This window comes from Camelus ferus, chromosome 23 (genome assembly GCF_009834535.1).
Source record: "Camelus ferus isolate YT-003-E chromosome 23, BCGSAC_Cfer_1.0, whole genome shotgun sequence".
NCBI lineage: Eukaryota > Metazoa > Chordata > Mammalia > Artiodactyla > Camelidae > Camelus > Camelus ferus.
In genome coordinates this window covers 15,045,344-15,059,599 of record NC_045718.1, presented here as the reverse complement: position 1 = coordinate 15,059,599, position 14,256 = coordinate 15,045,344, and the positions used below count along the sequence as shown (strand labels likewise).

The window sequence follows — 14,256 nt, the reverse complement described above, 5'->3', positions numbered from 1 at the left end:
GACTGTTAGTTTACCAAAAATAGAAGAGATACAAAAACATGTTAAACAACATCACAGGGATACAATCTCAAACGAGAATGTGGGAAATTCTATAGGACAAAGGATCCATTTCTTCAATAAATAAATGACATAACAAAAGGAAGATTAAGTTTTATAGATTAAAGATACTAAGAGATATATCAACCAAAGGCAAAGTGTGGACTTTGGATCCTGATGTGAACAAGCCAAATGCAAAAGGTACGTCTTAAATAACTGGGGTTAACTACACATGAACTGGCTACTGGATAGTATTATGGAGTTACTATTCATTTTGTTTAATGTTATTAATTTTGTTGGGTGTAATAATGGCATTGCAGTTATGTTTGAAGGAAAAAAGTCCTTATCTGTTAGAGATTTTTAAAGCCTGTACAGATGAAGGAAATATGGTAAAACATTAACAATTACTAAGTCCTTACAAGACGTGGGCATTAATTATACTAATCTCTATTTTCAGTATATTTGAAAATGAAAAGTCAAATAACACAGTAATCACAATCTGTGTGACAGGTATCTCTCCCAGTCATGCCAAGACAGCATTCAGTTTCCATCTTGATCCTCCTTATTTTCCCATGATTCACGCCCTTGAACTCAAGACTATGATACAGCCTGAAGAAATATGATGTGACATACCTGTAGTAGCAGTAGCTAAAGTGACAAGATTCTTTCTTAGCATATCATAGAGAGGGCTGTCAGAGAGATAAAATAAAAAATTAATAATTCTATGGTTTTCCATTAAAACATTAAGTATATTTCTGATACGTTATCTCCCAACTTTCTCTATGATATATATATGCAGACACAAAATTTTTTCCCCAAAATAGATTTTTAAAAATTATTTAAATATTAACATGTTAATACCCAAGCCCTTGTGTTACTTTGCCCCCATTAAAAAACCTAATTTACATTTTATTTCAAAAGCTAACAGTAACCCAAGTGGGGAGATTTCCTTTGGAGACTATTGCTTCCTTCTAAGAGTTAAGTTTTACATTTTACTGGAGAGTGAGTACAGAAGGGAGTCTTAGAAGACACCATCATCACAAAGCTATAGAGAGAAAAAGAGCACTGGCTTTTAATTACTGATTAGCTTTTGACTGTGTAAGTTAATAACCAGAGACCCTGTGTAGCTGGCGAATGCCACGCAACAGGGCAGCACACCTCTACCATGATTCTTACGAAGCTCACCATCCACCTCAACCTGCCCAGCAACTCTCCATTTCTCGCGTCAGCTCACTCCTCTCTCTTCAACAACTGTCTCACAAAACCCTAACCGAGTTATATCAAGCTCCCTCCTCCGAGGCCTTTCCACATGACGATCAATCTGCCACAAGCTTCTCCTTCCCTTTAATTACCCTTCAGCTCTCAGCTCAAATAGCACTTCCTCAAGGAACTCTTCCTGACCCGTAAGACCCTAAATCTATCCCTTGAGACGGTTTCACGTTCCTTTTCACGTAACACTTATCGCAGTGTAACTTTACCACGCACCAACGTGGTAGCTGACTAAGACGGGGAAGGGTCTACTGTCTCATTACTCTCTAAACGTCATACAGTCAGAGACTGTGCGGTCACTGCCACGTTCTCAGTGCCGCACAGCCACCTGCCGTGTTCAGGCCCTTAAATGTTTGTTCACTAAAGGGGTAAGTAACCGTGAATACCCTATGCAGATCCAGTGGTTAGGTATAAGCACCCCAAAAGATAAACAAACCTCCACTCTTTTTACCTTGGATCTTTCACGGAGAAGCTCTGACGACCTAGCAGTTCCCCCAAGAGGTCTCCACCACAATACACCATGTGCTGCTCCTGCTGGTCATACAGCTGCTTCACCATTATATACTGGCCCAGGTAGTGCATGACCTACGTGCAAATAAGACAGCATGAAGGGATCTGTCCAGTGCTGCCAAAAACCACAAATTAACTATGAGGAGATAAGGCGAGTCAGTTTGCTAGATAAAGAAATATTTTACCAGGAACATGCCTGATGTGCTTGTGTAAGAGGACTGCTGCCCCAGTCACAAGGTTCACCCACTTATCACCACTCTGGAGAGTAACAGACCCTTACTTTTTAGAACAGAAATGTACTGATCTGATAGCAAGAAAGAGTGATGAACTTACCGAGTTCCTAGTATTCCCTTAAAAATGTTCTCACCAGTCCAAATAAAGGGATCTGTTCTATTACTAGAAGTAATAAAATTTAAATTTGCCTGGGTCATAAAAATATTTTCCAAGTCCAGGGGCACATAACCACTATAGGCTTTGATGAGCGTTCACTTAATTCTTTTTGGCAAATAAAAGTACAATGGTTAACAAGCCATCAGCATTTTAAGTGTGTAAAACAGAGAATTCAAGTGTTTATCAAATGAAAATTTAGTCTACCTGAACTTTTTCACAGAGTTCACAAAATAGAAGGGAACACAGACAAGTTCATGATTCGATATTTTAAAATTATCTGATTTTCCTAATGTTTCCTCCAGGTGGTAGAGTTTTTAAGACTGCTTAATAGTTAGGTTAACTTAATGATCACAAGCAGACCAAAGCTGCTATCTTTATCTTTAGGCCCTTATTATTACATATTTGCACAAAATTTTTCCCTATACTGTTCCCAGTATATTGGAGTAATGATGCTCTTAGGCTCCCCTCCATCCCAGGCAACATGTCTCCGTATTAACGGAGCTCTCATATCTAATCAAGTATCTAGAGAAAAGTAAGATGGGGAAGAATACATACTATAAGAAAAAAAAAGGAGTTTTATATTTATGTCTGTCCAACTTTCAGAAAAAAATAAATCCACTCTGTACAAAGATCTTCTAAAACACTAGACTAAATTTGTATATACTACTACTATTCTCATTATACCACACTGCCTCAATGCACATACTGATAACTAATATTTAAAAATAAAAAACTAGAAAATTCCTCTTTATGCACCAGGTGGTGTCCAGATTCATAACAGAGAGCTTATTGCGTAAACTGATCTGTCAACTTTCTCCCATAAAACAACCTCCCTGAACAACATGTAATTAATTTCGTCTTAACCCAGGCAAACTCTGCCATGCTACTGAAGGAGATACTACAGTGCATTATAATGATGCTACTGATATAAAAATCCACTTTAATAAAAGTTTGGAAAAAAGTCATATTCATCAGATTTCAGGTATAGAGTCCAAAATGATACGCTTAATTCAAAATGATAAAGGAAATATGAGTATTGCAGAAAATCTGAAATGCCTCCAGATTTGTTTCCTTGAGAGGTAGAATGGCTCAGGGGTACAGCATTGCTAACAGGTGTCAAGCTTTTAAGAAAAGTCCAAAAAAAGCTTATTAATTGTGCACACTGTTTAAAAAGGGTTAGATCTTTACCCTACTAAATCCAAGCAGTTTGAAGAGATTAACATTTTAATACTGAGTCATTTCCACTTAAAGAACTCAATCTGGTTTGTTTAAAAAAAAAATTCAGAAACTAAATAAATTATTTAAATGTATACTGTTTAAAATAACTCACTGTTCTCAGAAGAGTATCTGATAACATTTATAATGAAAAATTACTGCACTGAATTCCTGCCTGGCAGCATATCCTATAAATCATAGACAGTGTCATTTTTTTAAATCTTGTACATGTTTCACATTTTAACTCTGAGATCAATGAACTTATGGTTCATCTCATGTTTAGCTGACAACACACTTTGTTTAAAAGGAAATTTAAAGGAAATATAAAGTTCAACTTAGCTCGATGGTCTTTAAAACAGAACAAAAGTCACTCCAGTACCTCAGGAGAACTTACTTTTTTAGGCCTAATTTCAGAATTACACATTCATAAAGTTCTACTTCTCAGCTTTTCTTAAAACGGAAAATTTTCTTTGATGGCTTACCTCTTTAACAGTGAACATTTCACCTTGTGCACCTGCTGCCTGCAAAATCTTCAAAAGTGGCAGTTTCGGTCGTACCTGATATAAACATAAAATAAACCTGTTCTTTACATTTCAATTATATTGGTTTCTGAAACCCTAGGGGAAAACAAACCCCCTCAAACTTTTTTTTTAACAAACACCTGGTAGACACTTAGCATCTTTAATAACTACAGATGATCAGACTATTACTTGTTGCCTTCCTGAAAAATCACGTTTTCAAAAGACAGCACATTCACACCCCTTAGGATGGCTAAGATAAATGGAAAAAAGAAAAGAAAATAACAAGTGTTGGTGAGGATGTGAAGAAACTGGAACTCTTGTGCGCTGCTAGTGGGAATATAAAATGGTGCATAGCTGCTATGGAAAACAGTTTGGTAGTTACTCAAAAAGTTAAACACAGAATTACCATATGATCCAGCAGTTTCACTCCTAGGCATGTATCTAAAAGAACTGAAAGCAGGGACTCAAACAAACGTGTGTACATTGGTGTACACAGCAACATCATTCATAATAGCCAAAAGATGGAAACACCACTGACAGATGAATGGATAAACAAGGTGTGGTATATACATACAAGGGATAATGACTTTGTTTGGCATCTCTTGACTCTGTACAGTCTGTCTTTAGTCACACAATTTAATTTTTTTCATTTTATATAATCAAATTTATGTCTCTCTTCCTCTTACAGCCTCCTTAGTTTTTGTCTTACTTAAGGCCTCCCTTATTCTAAAGTTTCACAAATATTTCCTAAATTTTCTTCTAATATTTTTATCATTTCACTTTTTATGTTTAAATCTTTATCTCTCTGGCATTTTGTTTTTCTACAAGGTTTGGGGTCTTCATTTGTTTCCTTCTAGAGATGGCCAATTAAGTCAAAACCATTTATTATATAAGTCACATTTCCCCCCATCAAATCCAAATTCCATCTTTATCATAAATTAAGGTACATAATACTATATATGGTACAATGTTTATGAAAACCAAAACAAAATTATGTATTTTTATGTTAGAGGAAAAGATCTGGAACAAGATCCATCAAGTGTTATCCCAGGGAAGGGACTCTGAGGGAAGAAGGGAAGAAAGGAGTCTCTACAGATAAATACTTGACAGATAAATACACGATAAAGTTTGAATTTTTTTATAAGAATACATTTGCTATACTTACAATTTAAAATTGATTTTTAAAGAAAACAAACTAGTTACAATGAAGTGAGAAAAACAGAAAACAAATATATAACTTGGCCCCAAATTTTCCACTAGCTACCCAGACCCTAAAACATAATAGTTTTCAGAATGTGCCATTTTGAGCAATCTGTAACCTCCAGTATTTATTTAATCAATGATCAATTCAAATTTATGAGCATTGGTACTGTTTACTAGTTTCCCTCGTATGACATTTTACAAAGTAATCCTTTCTGGTCTGCATAAAATCCTACAGTGAAGCCAGCTACATGCCCCAGTTCAATTTTTAAAAACTTAAAAGAAAAATAGGTTTACTTATTTATTTAATTTTTAGAGGAGGTACTGGGAATTGAACCCAGGACCCTGTGTATGCTAAGCATGCGCTCTACCACTTGAACTATACTCTCCCCCAAAAGAAAAATAGGAATGCCTAAAAATAACTTACCTGGTTGGTTTGTTCTGGAGAGATCCTGCAAGCACTGTCAGATGTTGAACACTGTGCAGAGGTGGAAAATGACGTCATTTTGGCAGTGAAAATATTACAGTCCGTTGATAAATCTAAAAGGTAAAAAAAAAATTATAAAATCTCTTCTAAAGGAGAAAATTCTCTTTAGAATTTACAAAAAAGCAGCTAGCAGAAGTAAAAAAGACACATACATCAGAGTACAACTGCAATATACCCATGCTGAGGTTCCTGTTACCCTTCTGATCACTTTTTATTTCAGATCCTGCAAAAAAAAGGAGCTTAATTAAGAGTAAGAACCATCTCGACTTCCCTCAAGCGAAGCCTGCAAGAGAAACAGGTTCAGGCACGCTCCGACCTCCACACTGATGATGAGTCAACTGTTCCAGCTAGAAGTGAAATGTACAATCATTATGTCCCCAGTGGATCAGATTATTCTTCAGCATCTCCTCCCCTCTTGGACAGTGCTCGAGAGCACCCCTAGAAGACAGACGCACAGCTGGGGATTACCAAGATTAAGTAATAGATTAAGATTCCAAGATTACACCAAGGAAAACCTCTGCAACAAGCTGGAACATGTCTTGGCAAGAGACCACAGGAAAGTAAAGAGTTAAAATATTCAGTATCAGTTAAAGCAGCTTTTAAAATGTGCCAAACCCAAAAAGAGTACACCAAATAAATACCTATATAAAATGGTGTTAAACTAAGGTGGATATACATAGCCATCAAGGAAAGATATAACATGAACTGAAATAAAGAGTAAGGTATAAAGTTTTTCACCTTTTACCTTTTGTTCTTAAAAAAAAAAAAAAAACTATAGAGAAGGAAAATAAATTTTTAAATAAACTGAGTTTACCTGCAGAACTTCTCCTAGGAAACAGGTGACAAAAGTCAGTGAAATTTACGAATTAAAAAAACCAACACTCTGGCTTACAGCTACAAAGATTCCTCACTCTCCTCAGAAGTCTTATTAACTACAACAGAGTATAAATTCCACCCTCCTTCTATCAGGTTCCCTTGCTACAAAACGGGAAATCAAACAGGACATAAGCATAACATAATTTTAAAGCACCTAGCTTTTAACTGGCATTTCAAACCTTAAAAATTAAAAAATATTTTTAAAAAAATTTCATCTCCCCAAATCTGCTAGTCCTGTAAGTCTTCGCCATCTTAGTAAATGGCAGCTCCACCCTTTCAGTTACTCAGGTCAATGACATTGAAGCTACCCTTGATTCCTTTTTTCCCTCACACTTGACACCCAGTTTATGAATAAATTCTGAAGCTCTATCTTCAAGGTATATTCAAAATCAAACCACTTCTCCCTACTTCCATCATTACTACACTAACCACGCTGCCCACCTCTGAACTGCATTAGCCCCTAAAGGTTTTCTTGTTTCCACCCTTGCCCCTCTGGCTCCTAACCTCCTCCTTTTGTCTTTGCTCAAAACATCAGTTTATCAATGAGGCCTTCCAATGACCACACAACCCCCAACCCCTAGTATTCCTTATTGCCTCCCTGCTTTATTTTTCTTTTCTTCACTGTTCTTTTTACCAGCAACACACTGTTTAGTTTTAATTTTTATCACGTAAAACATAAACTGTAAGTGGAATGGGATTTCCATTTATTTGTTCATTAATATATCTTGAGTGCCTAAACTGACAATTATGTATGTGGCAGAACATGGTGGATACAAATATTAATAACAGTGTGGATGTTTCCAAAAACGGCCCCCAGTGAACCACATCTCCTAACTGGCTTCTCTACTGAAGACCACATAGAAAGGCCATGTGGAGAAGCTCAGTCATCCAGCTGCGCTCAGCTTTCCAGCCACATCCTCCAAAGCACCACACATCTCAGGACACTTCAATGCCAGCTGACACCTAACTACAGCTCTACGACAGACTACAAGTGAGACCAACAGAACCAACTCACTGAATGGGATGTTCATCCCACAGAACCCAGCCCACAGAATCATAAGAAATAAAATGGCTGCTGTTTTAACTCACTAAGTTGTTGGGTGGTTTATTACAACACAGGATTGGATAATGATAATCAAAACAAATGGCAAAGACTTATATAGAGCTTACTCTGTATCAAGTACATATATTAATCCACTAAATACTTTTTTTAAACATTTTTTATTGAGTTATAGTCATTTTACAATGTTGTGTCAAATTCCAGTGTAGAGCATGATTTTTCAGTTATACATGAACATACATATTCATTGTCACATTTTTTTCGCTGTGAGCTACCACAAGATCTTGTATGTATTTCCCTGTGCTATAATCCACTAAATACTTAAATAATCCTATGACATACGCATTATTATCATCTTTATTTTACAGATTAAGCAAGAGAAGCACAATGACATTATTTGCCCAAGATCACACAATTAGTAAACTGCTGAACTCAAGGGTTAAACTCAGAAAAGCTCTGAAGTCCCCACACAGCAGTATTTTTTCCCATTAGACCTCAAGTGCACAAAATTAATCACAATCCTTTCCTTCAAGACATACTCTCATTGTTCATCCACACACGGCCCACTTTCACTTATTTTTAATAATGCAATAAGCATCCACAAACCAGGACTCTGACAACAATCTATATTTAACTGTAAGATTCTCCCATCCCACTCCCCTGCCTCCTCCCCAAAATCATCCTGAATCCTGTTTTGATTTTCTTCCCTTTCTTTTTATGCACTTTATTGCATTAAAATGGAATCCTAAAAAGGATATATTTTTAGTTTAGTTTGCTTTTAATTTTAAAAAAGAAAGGAAGCATATTATATGTAATTTTAGGAATTTTTATTTCACTAAATTCCTGTCATGTCATTTGAGTTCCTTCATATAAAATTCACCATTTTAAAATGTACAATTCAGTGACATTAAGTACCTCACAATGTTGCACCCCATCACCACTATCCATCTCCAGAACTTTTTCATCACTGCAAACTGAAACTCTGTACCCATTAAACAGGAACTCCCCCATTATTCCCTCTCCCCAGACCCTGGAAACCACCACCCTACTTTCTGTCTCTATGAATATGCCCATTCTAGGTACCTCAGATAAGTGAAATCACACAATATTTGTCCTTTTGTGTCTGGCTTATAAAATTTAGCACAATGTCTTCAATATTCACCCACGTCATAATATACTTTATTTTTCATTTATTTTGACTACTGTATATTTCCAGTGTGTGATGGATATCTGAGTTGTTTCCAGGGCTTTCACTATTATGAATACTGCTTTTAACATTCTTGTATACGTGCAAAAAAGTATCTGTTGGGCATATCTACAGGAGAAATTACTGGGTCATAGCACATAGGAATATTCAACTTTAGGATCTGACACAAGCTGTCTTCGAAGTCTTTGCATCAATTTATAATCCTACCAACAATGTATAAGACATCCTGTGAATCCACGTCCTTTCCAACATCTGATGTCCTAAGACTTTCTAATTTTTCCCAATCAAATAGACATAGGCTTGACTTGTGTTTCCCTGATCACTAATGATGCTCTTTATATGCTTATCAACCACATGTGTTTCCTTGTGTTGTCTTTTACACATTTTTCTAATTGATTTTGTTATACTTACTTGATTTGTAATAGTTCTTTTTAATTTTTTTTAATATTAAACCTTTGTCAACCAGGTGTCCTGCAAATATCTTCTCCCAATTTGTAATGTCCTTTCCATTTGCTTTTATAAGCAAAAACTTAATTTCAATATAGCCAAATTTATATTTATCAATCTCCTCTTTTTTAATCAATGATTTCTGTCTGGTTTAAGCAATCTTTTACTCTCCAAGGTCTCACTTTCCCCTATACTTTCTACTAAGATTGGGGGCAGGGGTAGTGTCTACTAAATTTGTTAATTTTTGTTTATTACATTTTAAACTTTTAATCCATCTGGAGTTGACTTTTTCCTTTTAGAGATTTTTTTTTCCCCATATGGATGGCCATTTTTTTCCAGCTCAACTTATTGAACATGCCTTTCTCTCTTGATTGACAACCACCTTTGTTGTATATAAACACACATGGGTGTTTGTAAGCTCTCTATTCTAGTCCAGCTATCTGGTAGGGCAAGTCTTCCCTCTCCCCCAACCCTCATTCCTTTTTAGAAGTGACCAACTATTCTTGGCCCCTTAACTCTTCCATATAAATTTTAGTATCATCAAGTTCCATGAAAATCCCTGTTGGGATTATGAATTACATCACATTTAAGGTATAGATTAAACTGTTTTCCAATTCATTAACACAACATATTCCTCTATTTATTAAGGTCTTATCTCTACTTAGTAAAGTTTTACAATTTTCCCTTTAAAGGTCAAGCACATTTGTGTTAGACTAATTTCTAAAGTTGATATTCCGATACTACTGGGATGCCTTCTCTTTCATTTTTAGTGGGTTTTGCGTATGTACAGAAATACAAATGACTTTCATTAATCTTACATCCAGTCACTTGCTAAACTTTTATAATTATTTCTAATAATTTATCTGTGGATCTTTCTGTTTTGTATGTAAATGACCATATCACCTGCAGTTACTAAAATTCGATTCCCTTCTTTCTAATTCTTGTGTCTCTAATATCTTCTACTTGTCTTACTTTACTGCTTAGGACTGTCAATACAGTGTTGAATACACACAATATCAGGCATCTTTGTCTCTGAATTTAAAGGGCGTGCTTCAGATGTTTCCCTATACAATGTTTTCTTTATTTTTTTTCCAACAGGTACTCTTTTATCATCTTAGAAAGGCTCCTTTTCTTCCATATTAATATACCATGGGAGAGTGATTTAGAAAATGCTTTTTCTGTACCTATTGAGATGATCTTTTTTTTTTCTTTTAATCTACTAATGTGGTGAATTTTGAATTTCATTTATGGATTTTCTAATACTAAACCCTTGCACACCTGAGATAGACCCAACTTGGTTTTGAACATTACTCCTTTTTGCACACTGTTGGTTTTGATTTGCTACTATTTTGTTTAGGTTGTAAAGTCTCTACCAGTGAATGAAATAGCTCTGTAATTTTCCACTGTCAAGTTTTTGTCTCATTTGGATATCAGGGTTAGCTGGCTCTAACAGAATAAATTGTTTAGTCCTTACTTTCTATTGTCTGGAAAAAAATTCTACAAAATTGAGATGTTCTGGTCCTTGAAAGACTGAGTCATCACTTGTTTTTTTCTCAACCCCTCCTCACAAGTATAGGCTTCTGTAATGCCCTGATTTACTCTTGAGAAGAGCTCAACACAGCAAGTGCAGAGAAAAGCAATTCCAAAGTAATGAGACCGGGGAGAAACAACAGCAGTATTCCAGTGGTCCCCTTCCCCTGTGGTCTGACTCTCCTACAGTCATGCCTGGCTGACTCCTGCCCTAGGCCAAACACCCCAACACCACAACCCACACACACAGCAGTTCAGAACAGCCCACCCCACCCATTTGTTTCTCACAGTATTTTCCTTTCGCAGAACCTCTGGGGATGATTTGGGAGAAGGGAGTCAGCAGTCACACTAGTTCAGCACCTGAATAGGAACACGACGTGACCTCTTGGCAGCACTGAACAATTTAAAGTTCAATAAGGATTTACTTTAACACCCAGTAGAAGTGTTGTGCCATTAAAAAGATACTGATTTAAGCACCATGGAGTTCAGAGCAGGACAAATTACTTTTGATTGCAAAGCAGAGGAGGAACGAGAAGAAATGGAAACAGAAGTGGAAGGATTTGTAAACGGGAGATTACTGGAAAGAACGGGAGGGGAAATATCATGATCGAGGGCACTGTTCATGGAAGTATGCGAGAAATGAAGTCAGCTGATGGGCTCTGAACCCAAGGCAAGATCTTGTCCCTTTTTCACCTGGAGTCTCTTTTGAGTACAACAGGGTTAGGTATTGTTACTTGCTCCTTAAAAGAGAAAATTGAGGCTTAAAGAAGTCAAATAACTTGCCCAAGATGAAAGCTTATCCTTCCCCAGTACAGCTTGCTGCCAGTTAGTAGTTACATTCAGTTGCCCAAACCAGGAAGTTAGGAGTCACCATGATCTTTCCCTCTTCCTCCGTTATCATATCATCAAACCTTACAGATCTTTAACTCCTAAATCTTTCAAACCACCCCCCCTTCAACTTCATGACCAGTTCCCAAACCAAAAAATGTTAACTTCTTGCCTGTGTCACATCAACAGACTCTTAACTGGCTCTCTAAACCCAGTTCAACCCAAACTCCACACTATAGCCAGAAGGATTAAAAAACCAAAATGAAACAATCTTACAGTGCCAGATCCTGCTCCACAGCTTGCTACCTCTCTAAAGGGAAACAGTCTAACCCCGCAGCACTTCACCAGTCTTTTCAACTTGCCCTGCTCGTCCCCATGCTTCCTGCACCCCAGCCACACTGATCTTTTGGTTTTTCAACCTGGGCCTTTGCACAATCTTCCTTCATTTTGAACACTAAGTTCTGAACAAGACTGATTCATCCTAAACCTTCCAGTCTCAGGTTAAATGTCACCTCCTCAACAGTCATTAACAGCTGCTAAAACCATTTAAGTAAAAGGTTGGGGAAAGAGAGGACTTTAAGGGGCTCAACCACCAGATCAGCTGGAACCTAAGGGATAATGACATTGACCTTTCCTGACCCCTTCAACTTCGATCAACTAAAGCTTGGACTCTGCCTGCCACCCAAGCCTCTTCATGAATATGCGTGTACCCTTAGCTTAAAATTTCCCCAATTTTGATGTTCTGGGCAACACTGCTTTGAGAAAAATCCCTAGAGTTTTTCTTACTTGCTGCAAATGATAAATCCTTCCTTCTCCTGAGGGAAAAAAAGAAAAAAAAAATGAGCAGGCTTACCGCATTTAACCAACTGACCAAACTTATCTTTAAAAAGAGGGTCATTCAATGAATGTATGTATGTTCATATTTAACAGAAAAATTGTGCTGTACACTGGAATTTGACACATTGTAAAATGACTGTAACTCAATAAAAAAATGTTTAAAAAAAAAAAAAAAAGAGGGTCATTCACACATCATGTACTTCCTGAGTGAAGCAACAGGAAGCACTCAGTACTCCTCTGAAGTATTCTTGACGCCTCCCCCCAACAAAAAAATCCAAATCAAGCTTCTAGATCTAACTACTGTTTGTAGGGAAAAATGGAGGGTGAAGGAATAAGTAAACAATACTAAAAGCAGGCAATTAGCTAAGTCCAGAATGTGGGAAATTCTACAGAACCTTGGAGGTAGTGTTATGGTGAAGGAGAAACTTTAAGAGACTGTTACCAGACTTAAAAAACCTAACACAATGTGCAGACTTTGTTCAAGTCCTGATTCAAACAAGCCACCTGTAAAATGTCATTTTTTTTCCTAAACAATCAGGAAATTTTGAATTATGCACTAAGTACTATTAAGAAGCCGCTGTCCCTAAATTATACACTTTTTTTTACAGAAATTGATAATCAATGAGAAGTATTTTTTATCAATTAGTTCTCAGTGTTTTAAAAACACTTGAACCAAAAAACAAAGTTAAGAGAAATTTTATTTAATTTAAATTATAAGATGATTTAAGGATTTTTGAAAGGAAGCAAAATTATATAGGAATGATAAAGAATTAAAATAACTATTTCAACTACTAGCAATATACAACAGAAAAGAAGCAGAGTGTTCTCCTCATTAAGAGGAGATAGTAAAACAATACAGAAGCTGCTAATGGTAGTAGAAAGGCAATGTAGTAACTTCTTAAAAAATCCTAACATAAGAGCTACAGCCTGACATATTTAAAGGCAAAATGACACATCTGTGAAATGCTTTAAAATATTTAAAAGGTGAGAAAACAGAAAAAACATTGAATTAAAACAGTAAGTTTTAATTACCTTGTTGAATCATACACAGCAAATGTGTAAGAAATCACAAAAATTCCATGTGTTTAACTATTGTATCTTGAAAAAAACTAGTAACCTTAGAAATACTATTCCAGTTACATTAAAAGAATCATTATTACTAACCTATACTGCTTTGGCTCTCTGGAGATGGGATTCTTTGCTGCTAATAATAAACCCTGGGGAGGAGCACAGAGATCTGAAAAGAATTCACCTTTTCAATGAGTGAGGGAACAAAGTCCTTTTTGCAGTTTTCTTCGCTTCCTTTCAAAAGAACTCTCCCTCAAGAGCCATGTGCTTATTGAAAGAGAAGTCAATTCCACCACTTGGGTCCACAATACAGCAGAACTAGGAACATCCCAGAGCAGGCCAAAATACCCTAGTTTTTCAGGGCATCTGAGGAATGAAGGACTATCCTACATGGACCTGTACAGCTGACTCAGCAGGCACTCCCAGTTCCAGAAACTCATCCTCATCACTGGGTATGTGTAAATTAGCTTTCATGATTCATTTCCAACTTACTCTCCACTCCATCTTGGTACTCCTCTCCAGTATCCACTTCCACCACTCAATGCCTACCATGATGACCTTAGTTTCTTGAATTTGTCTAGCTCTTCACCTCTCAGAGTTTTTAGTATGAGCTGTTCAAACTACAAGTTGTATTCCAGTTGGTCTTAACTCCTCCCCTCTATTAATGAAATAGAACAGAATAGAAAATAAAAGTGAATAACAAAGTTCTGTTCTGTGGAACTTGTTTCTGTTATTGAAAATTGTCAACATTTAACATACTTAAGCACCTTTGTGT

At 36.4% G+C, this 14,256-nt stretch overlaps 1 protein-coding gene across 14 annotated transcripts in view; it reads right to left on the bottom strand.

Annotated features, from left to right (window-relative positions):
• MDM4 (MDM4 regulator of p53) overlaps positions 1-14,256 on the bottom strand; it is a 36,537-nt gene that overhangs the window by 19,865 nt on the left and 2,416 nt on the right. For 13 of the 14 annotated variants that reach the window (XR_004314765.1, XR_004314766.1, XR_004314767.1 and 10 more), the window contains exons 2-5: positions 5,569-5,681; positions 3,903-3,977; positions 1,757-1,890; positions 670-725 (exon numbers count right to left, since the gene is read on the bottom strand). Coding sequence is in view for 11 of the 14 variants with exons in the window: in XM_032466980.1 (XP_032322871.1) it covers positions 670-725; positions 1,757-1,890; positions 3,903-3,977; positions 5,569-5,646 (343 nt within the window). In the remaining 3 variants the exon portion in view is untranslated. Of the gene's footprint in view, positions 1-669; positions 726-1,756; positions 1,891-3,902; positions 3,978-5,568; positions 5,682-5,780; positions 5,852-14,256 lie in introns of all 14 variants that reach the window. The other variant, XM_032466979.1, reaches the window with a different exon arrangement.